Raw genomic sequence first — 27,939 nt, forward strand, 5'->3', positions numbered from 1 at the left:
AATGGCAGTGGGATAGCTAGGCACAAGGAGAAGGGCGAGGTGGTGATGACATGGCTACTTTCTGCCAGGGTGCCTCCTGGAGGCTTCTGAGCTCCTCCAGTTGCCCCGAGAGTTCCTCCCCTTAGTTACTGGCCAGTCAGTCTTGCCAGAGCCTGGAAGTGACAATATGACGCCCTCAACTGATAAGTCTCGTGGGGAAATTGCTCTTGATACATGCCTGCACTTCTAGGTTATTTGTGCATTTTCAGATGACATCTGTAATGTATGACCTATATTACTGTGGATCTGATTATAGAGTCTGGATTATCACTGTAGAATGTACATTTAAGTTTGGAATAATAGTGTTTAAATAGTTTCCACACTAAACTCTAAGCACTGAATTTTACGATATTCTTTGTCACTTTTATAAATATATTAGCTAACTGAGGTTTGTTAGAGCCTGATCCTATATATTTTAAAACAACAACCATTTCATATCATGAACCAATGAAAAGGTTGTTAAATACCCTGATGATATTTCAGAAAAATCTCAAGAAACAATAAAAAGAGTGTGCTTCTTTATTCTTGCTGTTTATTTTGCAGAATCTTTGACAGCAGCTGTATATCCTCGAAGATTCCTCTTATCACCACTATCAGGTCAGTTTCCATATGCCAAATAATGTGGACCCTGGGTTACTATGAGCTCTTTATTGGACTGCATACATTAGACATCTGATTATCAAAGAGATGTATAGGTCTGATTTTATATTACAGTGTTCCTGGTTACTTGTTCCTATCCCATCCAGAAGGGTTCTTGCTTCCAGGTTGCCTGTGTCTACAAAAAGGTTCTGTCTCTTTTAGTCTGTAGCTATTCTCTGCCTCCAAGTGGTTATTTTTGGTTAAAGTGAATGACTTTATTCAAAAACTGAATTACTCATGTTATTGTATTGAGACTAACTTGCTCGTGAGGCTAGCTGAGGCACTCTTTATTTGCGCCTGTTTGTTCTGGGCTTAGCTTCCCCATCTTCCTATTTCTTTGTTTGGTTATCCTCTTTTTGCATCTGCTGCTTTTAATATATGTGTTGTACATCAAACTACTCAGTGTCTACTTCCTACACATACTTCTTTATCAGCATTTATAAAGTTGGGGACAGGGTATGCAATATATGTTAACTGTTGCTTCATGTATAGAGGTTATATATGGAGACAGCCGTGCCAGCCCACTCCAGTACTCTTGCCTGGAAAATCCCATGGCTGGAGGAGCCTGGTAGGCTGCAGTCCATGGGGTCGCAGAGTCGGACATGACTGAGCGACTTCACTTTCACTTTTCACTTTCATGCATTGGAGAAGGAAATGGCAACCCACTCCAGTGTTCTTGCCTGGAGAATCCCAGGGACAGCGTAGCCTGGTGGGCTGCCGTCTATCGGGTCACACAGAGTCAGAAACGACTGAAGCGACTTAGCAACAACAGCAGAGGCTATATTTAATATGCTTATTTTCTTTTTCATAGAATTTCCCCTCTTCGTTTCCTTTTTCAAACTTTATTAACTCTAGTTTATTGACTTCTAGTGTGTATTTAAAAAAAAATTATCTAGGGTGATGATTTTGGGGTCAGTAGAGATAGGTCATTGAATGGCAGTGGGAAATGTGGTTCTCCATTGTTCATCCTTCTTTAATAAGAAAGGGCTGTTGGTGTTGCAATGTAGAGAATAAGAGGGCAGTGCTTTGTTTTTTGCTTTGGAGAGCAGTGAAGAGCCCCACATATATTTAAATTGTTTTTTTACCTTATTTTTAGTTGTGATTATAAACACAAAACAGTAAGTCAGCCACCTTAACTATTTGTATGTATACAGTTCATTAGCATTAGGTGTGATCACGTTGTTGTGCAACAGAGTTCTAGAATTTTTTTATCTTGCAAAACTGAACCTGGCCCATGAGACATTAATTCCGCTCTCCCTCTTTTCTAGATTGTGGCAGACATCTGTCTAGTTTGCATTTCTATGATTTTTACTACTTTAAATATTTCATATGAGTGAAATCATATAGTATTTGTTTTTTTGTGATTGGTTTATTTCACTTAGCATAATGTCCTCGATGTTCATCCATGTTTTAGCATGTAACAGGATCTCCTTCCTTTTTAAAGGCTGCATAATAACTCCATTGCACGTATATGCCATATTTTTTTTTATCCATTCACCTCTTGATGGACATTTGGGTTGTTTCTACCTCTTGGCTATTGTGAACAATGCTACAGTGAACAAATGGGTGTAAAGGTATCTCTTGAAGATCCTACTTCGAATTCTTCTGGATAATACCCAGAAAGGAGATTTTAATGGATCATCTGATAATTCTATTTTCAATTTTTTGAGGAACGTCTATACTGTTTTTCCAGTGCCAAACCATTTTACATTCCAGGAGTGCACTAGGGTTCTAATTTCTCTTTATCAATACTTATCCTGATGATTGTGAGGTAATATATCATTGTGATTCTGATTTGCATTTCTCTAATGATTAGTGATGATAAACATCTTTTCATATGCTTATTGACCATTTGTCTATCTTCTTTGGAAAATTGTCTATTTAGGTCTTTTGCTTATTTTTTTTCTTATTTTTGAATTATATCATTTTTGTTGTTGAGTTATAGGAATTCCTTACATATTCTGCATATTGGTCCCTTATCAAATATATGATTCTCAGATGTTTTCTACCATTTTGTGGTTGCCTTTTCAGCCTGTTGATTGTTTCCTTTGCACAGTTTATAAGTATGATGTAGATTTGTCTATTTTTGCTTGTGTTGCCTGTACTTTTGGTGTCATATCCAAAAAATCATTGCTAAATCCAGTGTGCTGAAACTTTCCCCTGTGTTTTCTTCTATGTTTTATTAAGAGTTCCAAGTCTTAGGTATAGGTCTTAAATCAACTTTGAGTTGATTTTAGTATATAGTATAAGGTTATGGTGGTTTAGTCACTACGTCATCTATGACTCTTGTGACCCCATGGACTGTAGCCCACCAGGCTTCTCTGTCCATGGGATTTTCCAGGCAAGAATACTGGAGTGGGTTGCCATTTTCTCCTCCAGGGGATCTTCCCGACCCAGGGATAAAACCCCCACCTCCTACATTGCAGGCAGATTCTTCACCACTGATCCATCAGGGTTACTGTCCAGTATTATTCTTTTGCATGTGGATATCCAGTTTTGCCAGCAGCATTTTTGAAGGGACTCTCCTTTCCCCATTTTGTGGTCTTGGCACCCTTGTTAAGCATCATTTGGCCAGGAACGTGCGAGTCTCCTTGTGGGCTCTCTGCCCCACCCCCTGGTCCACAGTGTCTGTCTTCATACCAGCTCCATGCTGTCATGGTGTCTGTTGCTTTGTGTAGTATATTTTTTGAAGTCAGGATATATGAGGCCCCCAACTTTGTTGTTCTTTTAAAGATTATTTTGGCTATTTGAAATCCCTTGAGCTTTCATATTAATTTTAGGATTGTTTTTTTCTATTTCTGTAAAACATGCCTTTGGGATTGATTGCATTGGTTGAATTCTATAGATCACTTTGGGTAGTACAGACATTTTAACAATATTGAGTCTTCTAATCCACAGACAATTTATTTGTGTCTTTGTTTGTATCTTATTTGTGTCTTTCCATTTATTTGTGTCTTTTTTTTTTTGTTTTGTGGCTTCCCTGGTAGCTCAGAGGATAAAGCGTCTGCCTGCAATGCAGGAGACCTGGGTTCAATCCCTGAGTTGGGAAGATCCCCTGGAGAAGGAAATGGCAACCCACTCCAGTATTCTGGCCTGGAGAATCCCATGGACAGAGGAGCCTGGCGGGCTACAGTCCACAGGAGAGCAAAGAGTCGGACACAACTGAGCGACTTCACTTTGTTTTAGTAATGCTTTGCAGTTTTCAGTGTACAGATCTTTCACATCTTTGGTTAAATTTATTCCAAAATATTTTGTTCTTGTTGATGTTATTACAGATGGGATTTAAAGAAATATATTTATTTATTTTTGACTATGCTGGATTTTTGTTGCTTTGGGCAGGCTTTCTCCAGTTGTGGCGAGCAGGGGCTACGGTACATGGGCTTCTTATTGTGGTAGCTTGTTGAGCATGGGTTCTAGAGCACAGGTTCAGTAGCTGTGGTGCACATTCTTTGTTGCCCCATGGCATGTGGATTCTTAACCACTGGACCACCAGGGAAGTCCTGGAGTTGTTTTCCCTTCTGTATTGGTCATTGTTGGTGTGTAGTAATGCAACTGATTTTTGTGTGTTGATTGTATCCTGCAAATTTGCTGAGATTTAGTTTTAACTCTGTGTGTGTGTGTGTGTGTGTGTGTGTGTGTGTGTGTGTAGTCTTTAATTCTGCCCAGTTTTCTAGTTCTACCGAATTTCTAGTGTTAAATATGTTGAATAGACGGCAAGAAAGGCATCTTTGCCTTTTACCAGATCTTACAGGAAAAGCTTTCAGTCTTTCGTCATTGAGTATGATGTTAGCTGTGCGCCTTTAACATATGACCCCTATTTTATTATGTTGAGATAGTTTCTGTCTATTCCTAGTTTGTTGAGTGTTTATCATGAAAGGGTACTGAATTTTGTCAGATGGTTTTTCAGTACCAGTTGAGAGGATCTTATGATTTTTGTCCTTCTTTCTGTTTATGTGGTATGTCAATTAATTGGGTTTTGTGTTTTGAACCTTCCTTGCATTCCAGGTATAAATTCAACCTAGTCATGGTGTATAATGTGCTGTTTAATTTTTATGCTTTTAATTTTGTGCTTTTAATGTGCTGTTTGAATTTTTTTGCTGGTATTTTCTTGAGAATCTTAACACCAGTATTCATCAGGAATATTCGTCTGTAGGGCTTTTTTTTTTTTTTTTTTTCTCCCAGTAGGGTCTTTGTCTGGCTTTGGTATTAGAAGTGTTTGCCTCATAGAATGAGTTCAGACGTGTTCCTTCCTCTTCAGTCTTTTGAAAGAGTTTGAGGAGCATTTGGTGTTGATTCTTACTTAAATGTTACATAGAAATCTTTAGTGAAGCCATCTGGTCCTGGGCTTCCTTTGATGGGAAGTTTTTGGTTATTGTTTTAATCCCCTTACTAGTTATAATTCTAGTTAGATTTTCTATTTCTTCATGATTTAGTCTTGGTAAATTTTATGTGTTTGGGAATGTATTAATTTCTTCTGGATTGTCCAGTTTATTGGTGTATGATTGTTCATAGTATTATAATCCTTTTTATTTCTGTAACATAAGTTGTAATGACCCACTTTCATTTCTTATCTTAGTTATTTGCACTTTATATTTTCTTAGTCTAGCTTGCCAGTTTTTTTCTCTTAAAAAAACCAACTATTAGTTTATTTTTTCTATTGTTTTTGTATTCTCTAATTCTTTTACCTCTAATCTTTATTATTTCCTTCCTTCTGCTAACTTTTGGTTTTGATTATTCTTCTTTTTCCAGTTCTTTGAGATGTAGTTAGAGTGTTGATTTTGAGATCTTTCTTCTTTTTTAATGTTTACTGTTAAAAATTTCCCTCTGCTTTCATAGCTCCCATAGATTTTGGTAGTTGTGTTTTCATTTTTATTTGTGTACAGATATCTTCTAATTTCCCTTGTGATTTTTTTTCTTTGAGCCCCCAAAGTACGTTTTACCTTAAGGTTGTATAGACTATAAAATGATTTCAGGGTTTGGTTATTAGGGGAATACAAATATGGGAAATAGATTCTGTTAAACAGCAATAACTTAGATCGTATATTTCTTTATTCTAGGTCTTGTATTTGCATGTGCTAAAAAAAAAAGGAGGGGAGTGCATTGAGTTAGGAAACAGTGAACAAAAAGTGCCATTTCAGTATGTTTAGTGACCATCCACTGAACACAAACCACTGTACTCAGCACTGGAGGTTCAAAAATGCAGACAACATCTCTCTCCCGAGTTTCAGTCTTGTAGGAAGGATAAGATTAGGTCGTCGATGACTCAGTAACTTGAAACTTGGCATAGAAAACCAGCATTTAGGAGCAATGCCATCTTTACCCTCTGCCCATGCTATTTTGAGTTATTTAACACTCATTGTCTTTCAAAAAAATTGTTTTTTCATTAGGCACAACACCATCACTGGGCGATGGCTGACCAGGTTCCAAGCTGTGTGGGACCCTAAACAGGAAGACTGTGTCATAGTTGGCAGCATGGCCCATCCACGGCGAGTGGAAATCTTCCACGAGACAGGAAAGTGGGTGCACTCTTTTCTGGGTGGAGAATGCCTTGCCTCTGTGTGTTCTATCAATGCTATGCACCCAACTCGGTATATTTTGGCTGGAGGTAATTCCAGTGGGAGGGTACATGTTTTTATGAATTAAGAAAGTTGTGGAGTTTTTGGTTTGGAAACACCAATTTGTTCAAATTAATCTGTCTAAGGAGCCTAGTAATTCATGTGGCTTAGTCTGTTTACTTGGTAATATGTACTATTTAGCGAATTTAAACTTGCTTTGTAAATAAGAATTATGAGCAGAATGTACTCTTAGGAAGAGGGAGGCCTTGGAGGTTGTTTCTGTAGGATGGGGAGGGCCTTGGAGGGGTGACTGTGATGCCTTCAGTACTTTTAACCAGGCAGAATGTTGAGAAATTCTCGTTATAAATTACAAAGCTTTGAGTGATCAGTGTTTTGGTTTTGTTGCCTTGATTCTATAGTCATATATAGATTTGTGGTTTATTTTACAGTTTGAAATACATATTTATTTCTAGACTTATATACACTGGAAGGGATCCTGAAAGGTTATGTCATCTGAGTGATTTTGAAACTTTTAATTTTTTAAACTGAGCACTTTTTCCCCCTTGCCTCTAAATTAAATCTTACATGAAATCCCAAGATAATTGCTGAGAAGCTGTGGTTCACTTGGGCAGGGCCTGGGTCCCTGTGTTGACCTTCTCCCCACTGCCCTCCTCTCCATGACTCCTGAGACACAGCCAGGGAGTCCCAGGGCTTGTAGGCACAGGGATGGAATATACTAATCCCTGTCACCCAGTGTGAGATTACCTTCAGACCACTGTTTCCCAGACTCTGGGTTGTAGCTATTGATGTAAGTTAAGTGACCATGACCAGTGTCTAAAAAAATGAAAAGGAGATGAATAGTATAGAATAGCAAACATAATTAGAACAAATATTCTTTTGTGAAGCTTAGTTCCATATACATACATAGCTATAGGTATACATGCATATGTATTTTATGATGTAAAATGTATTTCTTTATTACTATGGTACTGTGGGTCATGGTTAAAGAAGAGCTCCTGCCTTAGAAGGCCCCAGCCAGCTTTATGTGTCCTTGTCTTTTAAACTCTCCAGAGGAGATTTAGTAGCCTGGTAAAGTGTTATGGAATACCATTTCTGGCATTTATTCATTAAAAATGTTTGTTTTCAGAAGCTGTGGCAACTTGAATGTGTCTGTTGTTGGACACTACTAAATCAGCAACTGAGATTACTGTGTGTTATTATCTATCCAACATTTTTTGTTGTTCTTCATTGCCAAATGACTACTGAAAGACTGTTGTAAATACTTTCAGCAATATGCCTGATTTCTAAGAGGATTTTTTCAGAATTGTATGTCACAGAAATAAAGTGATATATATAATTTCCTTGAATAACTTTTTTTTTTCTTTTTTAATATTTATTTCTTTGGCTGGGCCACGTCTTAGTTGTGGCATGCAGGATCGTCAGTCTTCATTGCAGTATGCAGGATTTTTAGCTGCATTTTGTGGGATGCAGTTCCCTGACCAGGGATTGAACCTGGACCCCTGCATTGCGAGCACAGTGTCTTAACCACTGGACCACCAGGGAAGTTCCAACGTTTTTCTTAATTTCCTTCTCTGTAATTAAAGACTAAATAAGTTTTGAAGCTTATTAAAAGGTTATGGGTATTTATAAGGAATAGGGCTTCTCTCTTTTCTTGGTGCTGGAATACAAGAATTGATAAGCAAGGTGGAAATATTAATTTATGAAATACAAACTAAGGCTCTGTGAAGTTGTACAGGTGCATGTGCTTAAATGCTCAGTTCTATCAGACTCTTTGTGACCTCCTCTGTCCATGGGATTCTCTCAGCAAGAATACTGGAGTGGGTTGCCATTTTCTCCTCCAGGGGACCTTCCTGACCCAGGGATCGAACTAGAACTCGCACCTCTTAATGTCTCACTGCATTGGCGCCACCTGGGAAGCCCTGTGTGAGGTTGAGGTATGTTATAAACTGTTCTGGAAATAGTTAAATGAAGACTTTAGGCTCCCTTTCCCTTTTCTACACCAGTTAATTTTATAGATTCTAGTCGTGGCTGGTTCTGTGGGAATTGTTCTTTTTCTTAACATGTTGAAAACTACTCTTAATCAAATTAGTACTGTCATTTAAGCCTTGAATACGTCATGGTAATTGCCTGGTTTCTGCTATAAATGTTAGAAAATTCTTGATGTTTCTCACTTTTGTGGTCTCTCTTGCCATTGTAGGTTCATAAACTGTGGGTTCATAAACTGTGCTATTTATATCCATTCCAGAGTTCCGTCTTCTTGAGGCAGTGCAGGAAGGAGAGTGAGTGGGGGCCTGTTTCTTCACAGTAAGCGCTATACTGAAACAATTGTCTAAATCTAGAAAGCACATAAAGGACAGTTGTCTCCCTTCGGACATGCTTAAATGTATTCTGTTGTGAAAGGCACTTTTCCCAGAGACTTGCTTAAAGTCAAGTGGCTTCTGTAATTATGTGTATGTTATGTTTGCACTCTCTTCTTTCCGGATAAACCTTTTGTGTTAGTTGGCCTTTATGATATCTCATAACCACGTAAGCTCTGAATTCTACTGGTGTTATTTTCTTTGAGATGCCTGACTTCTTTTTTTAATGTGACATTGAGGAGGAAGGAGATGATCTCATTTGGGGTGAGTGGAGACTTGGTCAGACTAAGAGAAACTGCAAATGATTAGGGACTGATAGAATCTTAATTGCTTAAGACCTGTTTTAGTATTCTGGCTTTTGAGTTACCTTTCCACAGAGAAGACTTTGCAAAGACACTTCTCCAGGAAAGCAGAGAGCTTTAGGGCTGTGGATACAAAGATTTAAATATTTTCAGCCAGTGTACAGGGGACGAGGAGGAGGGCAGAGAAGTGCCTTCTGTATCAAACTTGAGAGGAAAAAATAGATGCCCTCTGTCTTCAGATTCCAAAAGCTTAGGCATCTCATTTGTTAGGCTGTCCCTTCTGATTTAGTACTTGTTTTGTTTTTCCTTTTTAATACAGAGTTGGGCTTCCCTTGTGGCTCAGCTGGTAAAGAATCCACCTGCAATGCAGGAGACCTGGGTTCGATGCCTGGGTTGGAAAGATCCCCTGGAGAGGGGAAAGGCTACCCACTCCAGTATTCTGGCCTAGAGAATTCTATGGACTGTATAGTCCATGGGGTTGCAAAGAGTCGGACACGACTGAGTGACGTTCACTTCACTGGTGGCCAATCGTGAGTTTTAGTTATAAGACAGCATAGACCCATAATTCTGGTTCATTTGGCTGTGTTTGACTTTTCAAATTAAAAGGTGGAGTTTTGTGAGGAAGATAACATTTAGTACAGTTACCCAGAATGAGAAATAAAACATCTTAATATATATTTTCCTAAAATAGAATCTGTGTGAGGAAATGTTTTATAAGTATCTTTGGGGTGTTTTACTTCACTCCATCAGCACGTGGTAGGGGTGTGTAGAGGAAACCTGTTCGGGAGCGAAGAGCAGAAATGTGTTCAGGTGTGGCAGCGTGGTTGTGGCTGAGGAAACCGAAGCAGTGGGAGTCTGGACAGGGGCCCTGAAAGGATGTGCACACAGGTGAGTCCTCGTCAGTTATCCAGGAAGGGCGGCAGCTGTGAATCTGTGGCATCATGGGAAGCCACTCTTATCCAGTGGTTCTCATGCTTTTTCCTTTTCAGCTCACTTTAAGCAAAGATTTTTGTCAATTAAAAAAAAAAACTTCACTGGGGACAGGATACTGGATGTCATTTTAAAGGTAATAGGAATCTCTTAAAATTTGGAGGTGACTGCTTTCAGAAGATGATCTAGTGGCAGAATGGAGGGTTGGAGGGCAGGTAGAATTGAAAACAAGATGATTAGATAATAAGTAGCACAGTGGACCTTGGTTTCATCTTTTATGCTCATGGAATTTAGAAGACCATTACCAGCCTGTAGCCATAGAGTGGTTACAGATATGAGATGAGATAGTGTTAAAGGAATGGATGCTGAAAGTACCTGTAAGTACAAGGCTTGTCACTGTAGTGGTGAGGTCATCCTGTTCCCTTTATAGGAAGTGTTTTCTGTTCTCTTTCTTACTCCAGACTTAATAGGAGTTCAGAAGTTGGACCGTCTAGGGTCTCCTCTGGGCTCTAAGACTGTGTAACCTTGGGAAAATAATTTCTTGTTTTTTCCTCATCAGAAAAACGAGGTCCAATTCATATTTAAAATCATTCCACACTTACAGCTTCTAAGTTCCTTTTTTAAAAAATTTATTTTTTGATTGAAGGATAATTGCTGGTACAGAATTTTGTTTTCTATCAAACCTCAATATGAATCAGCCATGGGTATACATATGTCCCTAAGTTCTTAATAGTATTTATCTGGGGGGGAGGAATAAGGATAATAGATGACTGTATGCAAAGTGATTCTTTTAAATAATTCCAGTCACAGACAGCAGTCAGCTGTGTAAACCCCACTGGTGTCCTTTTATCTATGGGCTGTTAACTTGAGAAAGTGAGACCGGCTGTCAGTTAAAAAGAAAAAAAGAGTCCACTCTCTTCTATGATATTTAAATATTTATTTAAGTTTAAAAATAATTTTCATGGCACCAGTGATTTTATGCTAACTACATACTGCATATGTAGAAAAAAGTACATTGCTTTGAAGGAAAATGTAACTTAGAATTTTTGGCACACGAAAGGTTAACAACTATATATATATTTTTTAATGAAACTAAGAAATTCACATTTGCAGGTAGTTTACCTTCTACTGCTTAAAGATGCAGTACACTATTCTTCAGTAAGAATTTTATTTCCTCTGATAGATGAAGCTATGGAAGCCATTGCTTTTTCTACAATGAGATCAAACTAATTTTGAGAGAAAATAGACATAGTGGAACACAGTAAAACTAGGTTAAAAAACGTGAACAACTTTTAATGATGGGGGAGATACCAAAAAAGACTAGTCACCAACAGAGGAGGTTTGTTATTCAAGCATTATGTGAAAAGCAAATTGAAGGAGACTTTTCTATCTGTATTTTGTAGGATAAGCTCTGGAAAAAAATAACCCACAAGTTTCTGTTCAGAGAGCAAATCCCGCTGTTGGAAGTGGTGTGGACTGTTGTACCGTTGGAACTCTAGATACAAGTAACATACCATGATATGGAATACTGCATCTTTCGTTAATGTGAATATGAAAGGTCAGAGTCGAGGCTATCACTCACTGCATAGAAACACCATATTCTACAGACTGAGGTAGGAACACTACACTAAAAGGTAATCTGCTATGTTGCATAAGACAGTAGATATCCAGGGTAAAACCAGCCCCCTGTCTCCTGACAGCCTTGTCCTCTTTGAGTCTACTTTTCACTCCAGTCCTCTGCTAGTAAAGCCTTTCCTGTGTAGATGACAAGTGGCAGTGGCTCTCTGGTTCTGAGTGATCCCTGATCTTTACTAGGATCTCCCTCAGTTTTTGTCTTGCCACTTGGAAAACAGATGTTTGTAATTCTGCCCAAATTGTTGCTGGTATGGAAATGATCAGACAGGCCCTCTTCCAGGCTTTGATTCTGGCTGCGTATTAGCATAACAGTTCTTCATCTTGCTCGTCATGGCATCAGACATCTCTGCTGGTTGGTTGTTCGAGCACCCTTTAAACAAGCAAGCCCAGCACCTCTACTGGAAATGATCCTGGATCTTTACCTGTCAGGAATCTGAGCAGAGCTGGCCTTCCTGCTCACACACTGGTAAGAAACAGTTCTGTTGTCTAGATCGGGGTTGGCAAATTCTGGCCTGTGGGCCAAATTCAGCTCACTGTCTTTTTTTTTTTTTTTTCACCATCTGTTTTTATAAATAAAAGAGCAAGGCTGTGTTCCAATAGGATTTTTATGTATTACCTGTGGCTGTTTTTGTGCTAAGACAGCAGAATGGAGTAGTTGCTACAGAGTATGGCCTTCAAAAACCAAAATTTAAACATATTTACCACCTGGCCCTTTACAGAAGTTTGCCGACCCTTAGTCTAGATAAAAGGGCATTTGAAATTTTGCAATACCCACCTTCAAAAAGAAGAACTCTGTTTATTCCATGGCTGTGATATTCTGTACATGGATATGGTTCTGCCACCTCAGAGGACACACTGGGGCAAAGCAGACCTGCATGTGACTCATTCTGTTCTGCGTGCCCCAGGAATCTGTCCACAGACCGTCCTGCCTACATCCTCCAGCCCCAGATGACTTGGAAATCTCTCCCTGAGATGAAAACAAGTTTTTTGTGTGAGCGGCTGTAAGTGTTGTGGAGCTTGGGCCGCAGACTCCACACTCACCCTTTACACTTCCGGCTGCTTCCACGGCTCTCAGCCAAGAGAACCAGCGCTTTCCTACAAGCTTTCATCTTCCTGGTGCAGCGGATGACCCTAGGGGGCAGTGTTTCTACAGCTAAGTGTTGGTCTTTGCCACGTTCACCTTCTTTTGGAGGCATCTCTTAGAACTCTTGTTTAAAAAAAGTGAGATTCTTTTCTTGGTCCCTTCCAAGGCTGTTTGGTTGATCTTGGAATTCTATTTTCTGAAGCTTTTCATTCTCAGGATCAGTTTCTTTCTTGCATCTTTAAGTTCATCAGGCTCTATTTTTCTTACTCCATAAAGTAAAAACAAAAGGTGAATTGATAAGAAAATAATATTTTGTTGTTAAAATATAAATTGAAATAGTCTTTTCTGGGGGGAGAGGGGTATACAAAATAAGTACTGCTGTCTGATCTCAACAGTCTCTCTGCTACCTTAGCTCTGGTTTCTGTTAACTGTACTTGGTCCAACGTCTGACAGTGCTGTCTACCCCTGGCACCACTGAATTTACCTATTGCTTCTGGAGCACTGTAAAAGTCTTGAGGTCCTTAGAAAAAAATCACGGGAGTCTAAGTTCATTATACAGAACTCATGGTGATGCTCACTAGGCTCTAGTCTAAGGGGACAGACTTACCCCACCCCTGCTGCTGTTGCTGCTTTCGTGGTGGTCCCTTCAGATGCCCACTCTGCTCAGATTTGAAAGAAAGAAAAGGAAAAGAAAATCCAACTCAGACCGTCATAAGAAGCAACTTTCCATTTAATCGTTCTACATGGATGTTTACTTTTTTTTTTTTTAAAAGCTCTGTCTGGGAAGAAAACCTAGACAGTCCCCATTGTCCCGGCCCCTGACCTGCCCCGCTGAGGCTGCAGTGATGAGTCTGCTGGGCCCCCAGCAGGGAAGCTCCTGCAGTAAACAGAAGACGCCAGCCCTCTAGTCTCCGACTAGTGTCCCGTCTGCTGGGCGACACTACTGCGAGAATCAGTAATAACAAAATAAATTATTTTTGATATTTTCAAAATAATACACATCTATGAAAAATCAAAAATCAGAACCAAAAATTATCCTGCAGATTGGGAGGATGAGAAACGGAGTTGCTGAGCCTTTCTTGAGAGAACCTCTGAAGGAAATGCGTTTTCCCAGTTAGTTTAGACAAGGCGTGTGCCTATCCCCTTTCTTCTTCTGGGAAACGACCCTCCTAGGCTGTGGACTTTTTGAGTCATGAGAGGAGGACTTGGTACATGTGCCGATGGTTCCGCGATGGGTCCCATTGCTGGGAATGGGTAGCCGGGCTCCTTGGTCCACCTGGCTAGTTATTGGGAGGATTCATGCCTTCTCAGGTGTCAATGAGCAGGCTCACCACTGAGCGGATTTTGCAGGCAAACCATCGCCTGAGGGGACAAAAGTATTGATAGTGGAATTGTTCAAACTCAGGGGTCTGGCGGATATCGCGGAAAAAGGCAATGTCAAGGTCAGACTCAGTAAGGATGATCAGGAGGAGGAGCAAAACAAAGAGGAGTCCCATGGTCACAAGGAGCAAACGGAGGACACTTAAAACAAACTTATTCACCTGTTCCTCCTCCGGCCTGCCGCGCCCCTGACACAGGGCCCTCAGCTCGCCCCCGAGGGCCTCCAGCTCGGCGGCAGTGGGGGTGCTGGCCTCGGACTCCTTCTCCTCCTCGATGCAGGTCGCCCCGTTGATCTGCCGGGAGAGCAGCATGAGTTCCAGGCTGTGCTCGGCCACAGGGGTGGGCAGCACGCTGTCCGCCGGGCTGTAGGCCTCGTCCGCGATCACGGCGACTCGCTCGTTGCTGTCTGCCCGGCTGCTTCTCACGTGAGGCAGGAAGGTGTCCCCGTGGGAGGAGGCACGTACCGGGGTGGAGTGGGCGCTGTCCCGCAGGGACTCGAGGCCTGGAAAGACAAAGGGGAAGTGAGCAGGCTTTCTGTGTACTGGCGCACACTTTGGTGGAGGCAGCTCCATTCTGTTTGGTCACTGAAGTGTTAGGAAGCCCCTCTGCAGCCCCACATGGCTAGCCGCCGTCGCTCCTGCATTCTGTTTTGATGTATCAATGGGACCAGAGAAGCAGCAGGAATCACATTGTCACTGGTTGTACATTGTTGTCCCCCCCCCCCCCCCCTTTTTGTTTATAGTTTTGGCCAATTCGTTACTGATTCTGCCTTTCCTGCCTTCGGTGTCCTGGCTCTAGCCCAAGCTGAAAGAGAATTGCATACTATCTCTGACCCAGAACTGGGGTCTTGGTTCAGGGAGCCCCGAGGGTCTTAAGAGGCAGGAATGAGGAGGAGACTGTTTTGCCCAGTGGGGCCTCATCAATTACCTATTCTGAAGCTGAGTGTCCTCCTGACACCCGAACATACTGCTCCTTGAACTTGGGAGCTCATCTTTTGGATTTCTGCAGTTGCTGTCAGTCTCTTCAGCCTCCACTTTTATCTGTACTGACCTTGAGTGGGGTGAAAACCCAACCTGCTCTTCTTAAGTGCTCGCCCTCTCTTTTCACCTTCAATTGAGCTGGGTCTAGAATAGGTAAAACCACAGAAGCTGTCAGCTTGGAGTACAGAGTGGTCTCTGAGAAGAGGACCAGTGGGAAATTCTCTTAACGTTTGTTAGGAGGAAGGGTCTTTTGGCCCTAACACTGCTCATTATTCTCTTAGAACATTTCTCTTTCTAGAGCTCGAGCTCTCTGGTAGGGAAAAACAGGAACTGGTTACTTCCCTCAACCACACAGTGGCCACCCAGGCCTGAGGATGTGGACTCAGGCTGGCCGAGTGTGGCCCCCATCAGAGTGCTCCCAAGAAAAAGGCTTCTTGCTTCAGATTCAGTGTCTGCATTTCCCACTCCTGGACACACTGGTGGTGCCGGAGTGGCTCTCCCTACCTTTGTGGTCCACATCAAGAGAAGCTTGTCCTTTTCTGTTGCTCTGAAATCGACCTTGACTGCCCCAGACTGAACCAGATTCCCAGGTAGTAAAGATCTGACCTAACCAGGGCTGCTTAGGGAGTTTTCTGGCTCAGGGTTAGCTTCAAAAGCCCAAGGTCTCTTTTAAAAGGTGCCAGTCACCTTTCAGGAGTGGTGTGTCTCATCTTCATTAGCTTCCTTGTAGGGTAGCCAGTTGCGGCCAGGCCACCTGCCTGCCCAGGCTGCTTCAGCCCGTCTCAGCGTGTCTGCAGTTACAGGTTCTCCAGAGGAACAAACGAGTGGCTGGGGTGGGTGGGGGAGACGGCAGCCTCCCGTTCTCCGCCTCTGCCCCCCATCACATCACCATTAGTGTATTTGCCACAGCTCTCAGCTCCTGCTTTCAGAAGCTTCATGGTCCTGGCTGTATTTCCTTTGTCTCTACACTCTAAACTCTTAAATCTGTATATAATGTTTTAAACATTTCAAAGCACTTTCATCTTTCAACATTCTTCCTGAACTAGAGAGGGCAAGAGGTTACAGAACTTGCCAGAATCATGTGGTTGGTTGTTACTGGCAAAGGCGACGGTAGAGTCCTAGGATCTTTCTATTCCATGGTGCTAATGACCATCCAGCTGGATTCCGGGGCGTGGAACAGCAGGCCAGGATGAATTAAGTGAACAGCCTGCACCTGCCTTAGCTTTAAGTTGCCCAAGAAACCGTCATGAAATAAGATAAGAGCCTGTCCCTTGTTGCAGCGCCTTTGATGTTGCTCTGCTCTCTGCTCCTCCCTTCCTCCCCCATTGCACGTGTAACATGAGAAACACGTACCTGGGAGTATGAAATGGGTTCCTGATAAAACAGAAACCTCTTCAGGCCCTGACTGGACAGGATGCTTGCTCAGCTCCTTTCTCAAATCCTCTTGTGGCTCTCCATTCTCTGAAACCTCTGCTCCCTTGCACCTCACAAGGACAGCTCTGATGGCAGACCTTGCAGCATATGACCAGATTAGCTGCCAGAAGCCACTTCACTGCAGTCTCAGCTTGACCTACAGTTCAGCTCTAAGCTTGCTGGGGAAGGTGAGAGGCCAAGGCCGTGGCATGAGAAGGCGTAATCAGCGGGGCCACAGAAGCCACCTCATTGTGAGTTGTTGCTGCTCTCAGTAAGCAAGACACGGGCTATGCGTGCGTTTTTTCCCTAAGGAGAGCACCCGACAGACAGAATTATTCAGTAAATATTGCTCTTCTGTTCCCCCCACAGCAGGCTTCCCTGGTGGCTCAGACGGTAAAGATTCCGTCTGCAATGCAGGAGGACCCAGGTTCGCTCCCTGGGTTGGGAAGATCCCCTGGAGAAGGGAATGGCCACCCACTCACAGACACGCCTGTGAGGTGATCTTAAATCATCATTCCTGTGCCAGTTTGGTCCTGTACAGACCTTCAGGTTTCAGTAGAAACCATCACTCGCCTCAAACCTGTTGTTCTGGGATGGCTCGGGTGGGCGGCACAGCAAGACAAAGGGTGTCTTTTTACCTTGGAGGCGCTCCAGCTGGTCGCCTTGCCTGGAGTCAGCTCCCAGTGGGCTGGGGGGCACAGCGGTCAGGAGCCTCCCCTGGAGCCGGGGCCCCAGCCTCAGGATGCGCACGCTCAGGGGCCGGAGGCAGTGATTAGTCAGCCGGAGCTGAACTCGGACGCGCGTGTGAATCTTAATCAGGCTCTTCCCCATGGTGGCTCAGAAGGCAGGCACGTCTTCAGCAGAAACCAGCTGGTCTCCTCATGGGGCCAGCCAGGAAGAGAAGGTACTGGGGCACGGATGGAAGCCCAACCAGGGACGAAGGCCTTTTCACTGATCACACGCCACGGCAGCCCCTTTACAGTGCCTCCCGTGCTGCAGACAGCAGAGCGGCTCTGAGAGGCCAAGCTTATCAGGGCCCTGGATTCAGTCAGAAGCACTTAGACCCATAAAAAGTAATGTTTTCCCAGCCCGTAGAGCTGGTTCCCTGAGGCCCGTTATCAGGGCCCCAGGCCTCTCAGAGGGTTAGGGACCGAGAAGGTAGGGGTGATGCCAGAGGGGAGAGGAAGCGGGACTGCCCCAGAAAACCCAGGATGTGAAGCCGCAGAGGCAGGGGGCCTTGTGGTGCGAGGCTGTGAGGTGTGAGGAGGGGGCTCTGCAGCTGGAAATGGGCCCTCTCCTCTGCTGGGCTCTGTGCAGTCTGGTTGCTGACTGGTGTCCCGGGGGTACAGTGAGTGACAGGAACGGACATACTTGAGTGTCCTCTCTGGGTCTGGGTCAGGCCTGTGCTAACGTGTTATCTTGGCATCCATGAGAGCAGAGGGCAGGGCCAGGCTTCTGTTTAAAGGTCTCAGTTCAGTGAGATTACATGGTTTCATTCAAACTATAATGTTACGTTAACACTTTTGCAGTTTACCCCATTTTTCGAGAAAAACAAAGCTTTCCCCTGGAAAAGGCAAAGGGTTTCTGTGATAGCAATTTACATGGTGTATGGACTGCAGGAAAGACAACCCCTGATGGAGCATGAACCCATTTCAAATGTCCATAACTTCCTGGGAGTTTTGATGGTTTGCCATTTCTCCGAGGCCCCCATCACGTCCCTCCTACCCTTCCCTGCCTGGTTGGGTGGACAGTGGGGATCAGCCATGTTAGGGGCTTTAAAGGCAAAACCTCCCTTCAGAGATGATGCAGCTGAACTCTCTCCTCCTGCAATGATCCATTCTTTATTTCACTAGGCTTCATGACCCCTGTACTTCCCAGGTGGCACAGTGGTAGAGAATCTGCCTGCCAGTGCAGGAAACAGGAGAGATGTGGGTTTGATCCCTGGGTTGGGCTCTAGTCCATGGGGTTGCAGAGAGTCAGACGTCACTGAGTGACTGCACATGGCACATACCTCTCTTCTACTCTGTTTAAGAAACCATTTACTTTCCGGGCTTCCCAGGGGCCCATGCAGGAGACATGAGAGACGCGGGTTCGATCCCTGGGTCAGGAAGATCCCCTGGAGAAGGAAATGGCAACCCACTCCAGTATTCTTGCCTGGAGAATCCCACGGACAGAGGAGCCTGGCAGGCCATGGTCCACAGGGTCGCAGACAGTCGGACATGACTGAAGCGACTAAGCATGCACGCACGCATTGGTAAGAGCCACTTAACTGCTGAAGTCTTGTATTTTTCCAAGGCAGATGTCCATCTGCCTCTTCTCATCCTGACTCTCATTCTGCCTGTGAGTTTATTCCTGCCGGGGCAGTTCTGAGCTGCCTACTCCCTCCTGGGTCTAAATGGGCCCCGGGTGGGGATGAAGGCTGTGCTTGTCTGTAGGCAGCCTGGGGCTTGGGGAGAAGCACTGGGACGGAGGCCTGCTGCGCTGTCATCTGCCAGGTGTCAAGTTCTGAGGCCGGGCCCTGGCCCTGGGGAGAGAGGGGGTTCTCTGCTCTACCAGCTTTCGCGTGGCCTCTGCATCCTCCTTGGCCATTTTGCAAGCTCAGGTGACTTTTGGATGTTGAGGAGCTTACTGCTGCTATGATGGGAGAAGTACAGGTTCTGGGAGGAGGCTGAAGGTAAAGCCAGGGCTGGCTGGGAGCTGAGGCGGCCCCATTGGTTGTCTTGGGGAAGCTTGAGGACAGTGTTCCCACCCTTGTGGAGTTGCTAACCCTGCCTGCAGTTACTCCCAATGACTTCTATCCCCACCTGGATGGGGAATGCTGGTTTTCTTGATGTTCTTCCCTGTACTGGGGAGCAGTAATGCCCGAGGCTGCTCTGTGATACTGTATTACTGCCAGCCCCCCCTGGGGGTGGCCTTCTCTCTGGGAGGACAGCTGTCCCGACTTCCTGCGGGAGTCCTGGGATGGACCTGACGGCTTCAGCCTCAGGCCAGATGGCAAGAAGGGCCTCAGAGAGGGGAGGAAGATATGTGTCCTCAAAAGATGAGAAGACATTTCACTTTGCTGAGATGCACCCCCCAGAAGAAGAGAGCCAGGCTCAGTTCTCCACTGAAGAGTAAGATAGGAGGGAAAACCAGGGGGCAGTGTCTGATGACAACTCATCGCAGTTACACTTGGTAGTTTACAAGGCCACCCCCACCCGACACCCATTCCCCTCTCTGCAGTGGGGGCAATAAGCTCAGAGAGGTCAAGCAATCTGCCCCAGAAAATGCGTGGCAGAGCTCCTGTTCTGACCTCCTCTGTGCTGTCTGGACCAGGGCTCTCTGCACTGTGCTTGCTGCTGCCCAGTAAATGCTTTCATCTCTTTAAAGTACTTGCACAGGACCTCCCTGGTGGTCCAGTGCTTGAGAATCCGCCTGCCAATGCACGGGACATGGGTTCGATCCCTTGTCCAGGAAGATCCCACATGCCTCGGAGCAACTAAACCTGTGCTCCATGACAGGAAACCACCACACTGAGAAGCTCGAACACTGCAACAAAGAATAGCACCCACTTGCCACAACTGGAGAAAGCCCACACGCAACAATGAAGATCTGGTGCCACCAAAAACAATAAAATAATATAGAAAAGTACTTGCACATACACCAGTTTCTTCACAATCCCATGGAGTTTTACAAATGGAGCACTATGATACTCTCATAATTAAGGCAGTTGATGGTGGTTGCTCGGCCAGGGTTCTTAACCCCTAGCCTGTTTGTAGTTCTGTAGCATACTTGGGTGATGCAGTCACTTACACATCATTAATTTCTAAGCACAAGCCAGGGATCCTCCCAGAGGAGCAGCAGAACAATGTCCTTCCTAACCTAAGTGATTCTCCATTTTCATTAACAAACTGCATTCCCACAGAAAGGGCAGAGGGCCTTCCCTCCCCAGCCTCCAGGACAGAGACAGGTATAAAGCAGTCGTATTCTGTGTCCTGTTCCTTGAGACCTTCTGAGGCCCTACAAAATGTCATCTTCAGAAAGGAAAGCACTCAACTTTATACCTGTATCAGGCCTGTGGGGCAACCCGGGTCAGTGACCACAGCTGGAGAGCAAGAGTCCTAGAGTCTCATGGTATTAACAGCCCAGAGATTGGAGAGGTATCAGCCTCAGCTACTGGGTGAAGATACATAGACTTTGTCTTTCTTTCTGCCTCCATCAAGAAGGCAGATTTCTACAAACGGTGGCAGCTACTGGAATGCTTCAGAACCATGCAAAATGCAAAAGAGTTTTCATTTCCTGGTTAAGTGCCTCACCCACCTTGATCCTTTAGGCTGTAGAGACCGGGTATCAGATCTGGAACACAAGTGAAAGCCTGCTATGTAGAGGGACCCTGGGTCACCTCCAGAGCTCGGGCTCACCTTCCATGATGGAGATGTGAACCGCTCTCCTGCGGGTTCTGGGGACGCTGCTCAGCCTTGGGCCGTGGGTTATGGAAGGACAGCTGCGGCTGGGGACCATCCCCGCTCTGAGGTTAAAGAAAAAGAAAGCTCTTGACTCAGTGCACAGACAGACGTAGAGTGGACTAGTTGTCTTCTAGTTACTAGAATGGCCTGGCTGGGCTTTGTTTTTGAAAATCATTATTACCTGCCTTTACCTTTAGTCCTCGGATCCCAGTCAGAGACACTACTTCAAACCTGTCAACCTCCTAATATCCCAGACCCACCGGAAGCTTTCTTTCGTGTGGCAACGGTGCCACCAGTCCCTAGGCAGTACTGTCGGGGGGTAGAGCCCAGGGTATGCGGCACTCCTAAAAAGGAGCCCAAGACCGATTCTGCAGCCTCCCCGCGCTGCTGGTGGCTGCGGCTCCGTGTGAAGGCACGAGTAACGACCTCTCCCATTCGCAGAGGTCAGGCTGGCAGCAACCCCAGCCCTCTTAGCCAATCGTCTTCTCCCTGGGTCTCATCAGGTCCTAGGAGATGGACTCCTGGACATGCCTGATTTACAGTTACACATAAAGCATGGATCCTGAAACTATTTCAGACCTAGTGTGACTGGCTTCCTTTCATGGATTGTTTACAGAACCCATGAAATCTTGCTGCTTGGGTGTGTCCTCTGAGGTCTGTGACTAATTTGAGGACTTGGGATGACATAGAGAATTACCCGCCTTGGGAAGGTGGCTCCTGGGTCCCATGTATTGTCTTGGCTGCATTCACCCACCTACCCTCATTCTCCATCAGGGCTCAGGGAACCAGGGTCAGCCCGTTCCCCAGGCCTTTGGCTGAGACTGGTCTCTTCAGCCTCCCGCCTGTTTTGGGAGCCATCATGGCTCGCCCCGGCAGCCCACCTGTGGATTTCCGGCGGCTCCCTCTTGATCTTGGCACTGGATTCCATGACTTCCTTTGCAACTCGGCCACTGTAGGTAGTAAAAGAAGACACGCAGCAGGAGGTGAGACAGCGTTCCAGGGTGCGCTTCTAAGACCTCAGAGAACTCTGGCTGCCCTGGGAAGTAGCCTCTTTGGCCTACCCCGTCCCAATGTTCAGGTCACTGAGAAGGGCTTGCTTGTGGGGGTAAAGAGCCCTAAGGCATCCTGACAGCTCTCTATCTGGAGTCTTTGGGATCTTCCGTTCTCATTTAAGAATGATTCCTCATTGTCCAGCATGTTCCAAAAATATTGCCCCCCAAAAAAGATCTTTAGACAAAAATGAGAAGCATCACTGTTACAGTTCTTATTTTGCTGCTTTTGTAAGAGCAGGAGGAGAAGATACATATTGTCAAGCCCTACAGGCAAACGGCTGCAGAGAAGGAAATAGTCAAAGGGTTAGGAGATAGGAGAACCAGATGGAAACCACAGGCTGCTCTGGAGGTTCCCAGCATCTCTGTTCTCAAGGGTAAGGACCACTGAGCCACTGTGCTCCAGGGAAGGGTCTGAAGATAGGTCCGTAGTGGTTACTTACTGTCACTATTTACCTGTATCGGAACCGGCTCCCTTTAAAGAATAAATTGCTGCTGGACACTGTGCGGACTTGGCTTGACTTCTCCAGCCTGCAGCAAGGCAAAGTCCAGTGTGACAGATGGCCTGCAAGGCCTTACAGCCTAAGGCAGTGCATCCCCAGCTCCTTCCAAAGGCTGCTTGAGGAAACCCTTTGGGGAAAGGCCCTTCACAGCCCAGCTTCTCTCCGACTCTCCTTTAGCCCCTGAGGGCCATGCTCACGGCCTCAGTGCACGGGGTGGGCAGGCTGCAACCTGCTCCCATATCAGGAGTGTAGGGGCTCCTCGAGAGTGCCGGATGGGGCTCTCCAGGGAGACCGGGAGAATAAACATTAGGGCGGGGGGCCTGGGCGAGGAAGAGAATGCCACCTGCTGAATCTCAGCCAGGCCTCTGGTTAGTAGCGTGCCCTGGGCAGGTTCTCTCCTCTCCCATTCTTCTCTATGAAACAGTGGAGCTGGGGCTGCTTTACCTCAGGAGTCCCTTCCAGACCCAGCATCGAGAGTTCATGTCGATATCTGGGTAACTGGGTGGAGAAGAGAGCAGAGTCTGCCTTCCTATTCCGTCTCCTCCTTCGAGAGAAACTATGATGTGGTATCACTTTAGAGACTCTGAAAAGTCCTGAAATGAAGAAACTAGCTGAACTTTAGTAAAAGTTCCACCATTTATTTGAACTCGGAACCATTCGCCCTCTCTCAGAATACCTATTAACACTGCTTCCGAGGCTGTGGATAGTTGAGGCGGAGACTCTGGACAGCCTGTCTATCCTCTTGAGTGACCTCTGTGACCTCTTTAGTCCTCTCACACTTAAGACAAGGAAGCTTGGGCAGAGCTCCCCAGACTGAATCCCCTAAGACCCAACTCCACCCACAACACACCCTGGGTGCGTGTCGTACTAACCCAGCTGAGAACCCATCTGGTCCAAAGCCTCTGTCCTGAGTGGTCAGCAGACACTTAGGGAGGTGTCCCTATAACCCAGGAACAGCAGTTTCCGGGACACCATCCCCACCTGGGTCAGGGCTCCACGAGGCTCTGAGCCTACCTGCCCTCCTGCCTAAGCACATTCTTTTTTTTTTGCTTCAAAATATTTAATACGTGTCAGATACGTAAAGTTACATTTTTATCTGAGCACGTTCTTGAGTCTGACCCAGCACCTTGTAAAACCCTAGGCCAGAAGCAAGGCAGGGATCTGAGCACATGGCAGATGCTCAGAGTGAGGCCAGAGTGGCTCTTGCTAGAGACTTGGGATAAATGGGGATCTGACCCAGGATGCAGGCTTCTAATACTTAATTAGTAGTCAGTGGAAAACAGTGGCAAGCAGCCCTTGTTTCCACTGTGGGTGCTGTCAAGGTATGGAGATCTATTAACGAACGGCTCAGAAACTGAGTTTGGTCACAGGTTCAGAAGCTCAATTCTCTTCCCATGGCACAGTGGGGAAAACAAAGGCAGGCCTCCAGAAATGATGCTGAGATGTTCTCCTGGCTTTCCTCGGACAGCCAGGGATTGAATAGGAGGGAAACGGGACCACATCAAAGTCTTTCGAGTGCCTTCTCCACGAGAAGAAAGAAGCCGACTCAGGTGAGAGCTCAGGCTGCCAATTCAGTTCCTCCCCCCAGTTCTGGTATCAAATGCACAGAGGTTACTACACAGCTCAGAAAGCCTGCCCAAGGAGCAGCCTCTGGGGCCCTGGTAGACATCCCACAGCAGGTAGCAGAGTCCTTGGAGTGGGGAGGATGGGGCCCCCTGACCGCCTCCCCTGCCCAGCCCCCTTCCCCTGACAGGGAGAACTATGGCCTGTCAGAGGAGGAATATACTACACATTCTGTCTTGGTGGTTCTGATCAAGATGCAGCTTATTAAGGGATAGATCATTACATTCTGTTTTAAAAACAAGACCAAGAGTTCTGGTGAAACATACTTTTTCTGGCATCACTCTGGTTTCCTGATGGGCTATTTCTTTGCTTCCTAATGCTTTTATAACCACTTTCTGAAAACTGGGCACAAAAGCCTCAGTATAACTTTACAAAATCGTTTGGTAAGCTGTGCCTTTGACCCAAAGCTGGTATCTCAGTAACAGACAAGTCCTTGCTCCCTCCAGCTACCCCAACGCTGGGCTCCTGGGCACTTGGCCTGTCACTGGCAACATCTCTGTCAGCACCATACCAGGAAGGGCTGGGCCTCACTCCAGCTCAGCATCAGGCCACCCACGGGGGAATGGGCCCCGGAGTCTCTCCAAGACTTAGGAAACTGTTCTGGGCTGTGCCTGCTCCTTCATGGAGCTGTTGTATTCTGGGCCGCCCAGGCCTCTGAATGGCTCCACAGGGCTAGCTTACAGTCAGATACCCATGGGCTTTCTCTGGCCCAAGTCTTCCCCTAGGAAGACACAGAAGTGCTCTGCCACGGGGGATGGGGGGTGTTGGCTGTCCAAGGACATCACAAGGTAGACCCCTTGGGCAGCTCTTCTGAGGCACTTTCCCAGACCTCAGCTTTGACCCTCTAGTTGGTACAACCAGTCACCCGGAAAGGGCTCTGGGGTTTATAAGGAAGCCCCGCTTTGTCATCTCATCTTCACCTTTGTCAGAGATTCTCGGTTTCCTGCCCATCATTGCTCTAAAAGTTGCTTCTCTTGACTCTGGCCCTGATCAAGGCAGTCCCCACCCCAGGTATCCACTCACTTGTAGAAGGCTTGGTTCTCGATCCCACATTTCCAGAGATGCTTGCAGGCTTCTGGAGTTGGAGCAAAATATGTGAGAATAATTTTCTTTTCCTACAAAAAATCCCACATAGGAACAGCTGAGTGTGGAGGGAGACGTGAAGGGCGAAGTGGGCCAGGACACTGACCCCGGGGCTGTCTGAGGGTTCCCTACCGCTCCTAGGGACCGGCTTCAGGTGGGGAGGGAAGCCTCAGCACCCACAGACGGAGCTCAGGTCCGTGCACAAGGGCACACCCAGCAGTCAGGTCCCGTCGGAGTGAGTCTCCGCTGGCCTAGTGTGAACCAGGCGAGGCCGCCCCAGGGTAAGCGGCACTCTCATCTGGGATTTTCTTCTTTTGGGGGGTACTTATCTTCCTGGAATTTTCATATGGAAGCGAAAGAACCTTACTCCGTACTTCCTGGAGGTATGGAACCTGAGGGGTCATCAGCGTCCCTGACGAAGCCCCTGTGCAGCAGGGCCTAGCCACCTCCATTCCTCACCTCCGGATCTTGCCCTTGGTCCTGACTTAGCCTGCAGGGGGCTTAGCTCTACCTTGGTGGACCACCTAGGTTCAGCCCCGGCCCTCCCTGAAGAGAAGGAAACTAGCACTCACCTCTTTCTGACTTACGTATAAATAAAAGGTCTTTCCTTCAAATTTCAGCTTGGTCACCTCATTCCTAGAAGCACAAAGAGAGCGCCTGTCAGCTCGCTGCGGGCCGCCCGTTCCCAGCTAAGTCTCTTGGATGCACAGCCCACCCCGACTGGAAGGGGCTCCAGGCACAGACACAGTTTTAGCCAAAATTAGAACCGAAACAAGACAGCAGCGCAGGGGCCTTAGAGAACAGTTGCTGAAACAGTTCAATCCACAGTTTTCTGGTCAATCACACCATCATAATAGGGTGATAGGAGGGTTTCGAGCTCATCAACAGTGGCTGTTAAAGGGAAATGTCTGCACGGGCAGTGAGTCTAGGTAGAGTGGTCCTGGGCCATTTCAGGATTTGGTTCATAACACAGGTGCATTATCTAGATGGGACTGTCAAATGTAAGATGCCACAGGTAGCTGATGAGGCCAAAGTTCAAGATACAGCAAATAATGAGAAACAATGCAACCGGGTTCTGAGGGAGTTGAGTCTTTCAGGTGCCACTGGATGGAGAATGCAGTTTAATGCAGACAAATGTCAGACGATCTCGGGGAGGGGGCAGGGCAACATACCAGAGAGAGGACAGATTACATGGAACAGTCATGCAGCGTACTGACCAGGAAAGGGGCTTAGGGGTTTGTGTAGAAAAATCCTTGAAGCCACCAGCCCAGTGAATGGCTGCAGTAAAAGAGGCAAACAGGATACTGGGGTACATCGCCCGCAGGACAGACACAAATCAGAAGAAGTGACATGGTTACTGTACATGGCACGGCTTCGACCTCGCCTCCACATCCTGCTCTCAGCCTTGGTGACATTTACAAAGTGGAAGAACGGACCGGGGTCTTAGCTTAGGTGGTTGTCCCTGAGAGCCAGAGGACTAGGCCTCAGCGTCGACCGAGGCCTCAACTTCCCTTCCACTGACCTGCCTGACAGCTCCCCTGTGGAGCCCGAAGGCCCCCTCCTAGCTCACTGGGGCAGAGTCCTTTATTTTTCTACCCTCTCCCCCCGCAGGGAGGTCTGACCATGCACCTCTGCCTCCACTTGGCTTCTTCCTCTTTGCGATTTCTAGGGAGCTTTCCTCAACATCCTAGAAAGGTAGACAGGAAGTGAGAACCGTGTACCCGGTTTACTCCTGGACAGAACTCGTGGGGCAGAGGAAGGGCACTCGTTCCCTGGAAGCCGCGGCCGGGTCAGGATGAGAGCCCGCACCTCTGACCACCAGTTCTGAGCTCATACGAGCCTTCCCTGTGAGGCTCCCTCCCAGGCAATCCACCTCTCATACAGAATACCGTACTTATCAATCGATTGATAAGCAAGCACATGTATCATCTCGGCTTCAACAAGCAAGGTAGAAAAGTAGAAAATTTTCTGTTGGGGGTCAGGTTAAGTTTACATCTGTTACTCTGGCGTTGAGAGAGATGAAGAGACTTTCTGAAGAAGTGGGCTGTGAGAGAAGGCAGAGAAGGAAAAGGGTCTGGGGCAGCCTGGAGAGCTGCAGTAGGGCTTCTGGAGGGTGAGGGTCCTTTAGGGACCACCGGCCCCGGTAATAGGCGAGTCCTCCATGTTTTTAGCTAAAATGTCCCCTACCAGCTGCCTCATATGACAGCTGGCCTGGTTGGAGTGTGGCCAGGATGTGGGTGCTCTGGGAACGTCAGACCACCCAGAGGCTCGATGCGGCAAGTACCCCTAACGAGGAGAGTGGTGCCTGACCCTGCGCAATGTCTGAAAAGATCTGGTTGGACAGAAGACCCCAAACCCTCACCATCTTCACCTAGAGAGTGCAGTGAGTGGGCCAACTTGGGAAGGTCAGGCAAATGGGTGTGTTGGGGTGCACCCTGGTTACGGCAGTGCAGCAGGCCTACTCGGAAGGGGTTTTCTGGGGAATGGGGCCTGGCCAGGCACGTCTGGGGAGCAGTTTCACGAGCACTCTCATGATGACTGTGTCTCCAAGCTTCACAAAAGTCATGAGGGTTGGAAAGGGGGTGTCTGGCCTGCAGCACCCCTGGCAGAAAGCTCACCACGGAGAGCTCTGTCCTCAGGTTTCCCACCGGCTCTTCTGGAGAAGGCCAAGGGGATGAGCCAGGAGCGGGCTTCCACGGCTAGCCCTGCTGGGCCAAGGAAAGCTGCTTGTCCAGGCCCCTGAGGAGCGGACCAGCTTAGACCTGGCAGCCTAAAGGGAGGTTTGGGGATTGCAGGGGCCAAGGAGAATGTGGAGCATGGTCTGATGAGGCTGCCAGGTGTCTGCGTGGGCCTGAGAAAGAGTCTCTTGGAGAGCCAAGTGTCCACCAACAAAACAGAGTC

At 46.4% G+C, this 27,939-nt stretch overlaps 2 protein-coding genes and 1 non-coding gene across 14 annotated transcripts in view; 1 reads left to right on the top strand and 2 right to left on the bottom strand.

The window, feature by feature from the left end:
* WDR76 (WD repeat domain 76) overlaps positions 1–7,558 on the top strand; it is a 54,696-nt gene extending 47,138 nt beyond the window's left edge. For all 9 annotated transcript variants that reach the window (XM_061159274.1, XM_061159278.1, XM_061159273.1 and 6 more), the window contains 2 exons: positions 583–636; positions 6,066–7,558. In XM_061159274.1, the coding sequence (XP_061015257.1) occupies positions 583–636; positions 6,066–6,321 (310 nt within the window). In that variant the 3' untranslated portion in view covers positions 6,322–7,558. The remainder of the gene's footprint in view (positions 1–582; positions 637–6,065) is intronic.
* A 166-nt stretch (positions 7,559–7,724) lies between these two features.
* TRNAA-CGC (transfer RNA alanine (anticodon CGC)) lies at positions 7,725–7,796 on the bottom strand. Its single transcript has one exon. It is a non-coding gene; the product is annotated as a tRNA-Ala (tRNA).
* Positions 7,797–9,824: 2,028 nt separating this feature from the next.
* The window catches only part of FRMD5 (FERM domain containing 5), a 333,295-nt gene continuing 315,180 nt past the window's right edge, over positions 9,825–27,939 (bottom strand). For 2 of the 4 annotated variants that reach the window (XM_061159285.1, XM_061159288.1), the window contains 6 exons: positions 25,611–25,674; positions 24,979–25,070; positions 22,286–22,360; positions 21,662–21,730; positions 20,736–20,842; positions 9,827–14,444 (listed from right to left, as the gene is read on the bottom strand). In XM_061159285.1, the coding sequence (XP_061015268.1) occupies positions 13,870–14,444; positions 20,736–20,842; positions 21,662–21,730; positions 22,286–22,360; positions 24,979–25,070; positions 25,611–25,674 (982 nt within the window). In that variant the 3' untranslated portion in view covers positions 9,827–13,869. Of the gene's footprint in view, positions 14,445–20,735; positions 20,843–21,661; positions 21,731–22,285; positions 22,361–24,978; positions 25,071–25,610; positions 25,675–27,939 lie in introns of all 4 variants that reach the window. The other 2 variants (XM_061159286.1, XM_061159287.1) reach the window with 2 other exon arrangements.

The sequence above is a fragment of the Dama dama genome, chromosome 13, assembly GCF_033118175.1.
Source record: "Dama dama isolate Ldn47 chromosome 13, ASM3311817v1, whole genome shotgun sequence".
Classification (NCBI taxonomy): Eukaryota; Metazoa; Chordata; class Mammalia; order Artiodactyla; family Cervidae; genus Dama; species Dama dama.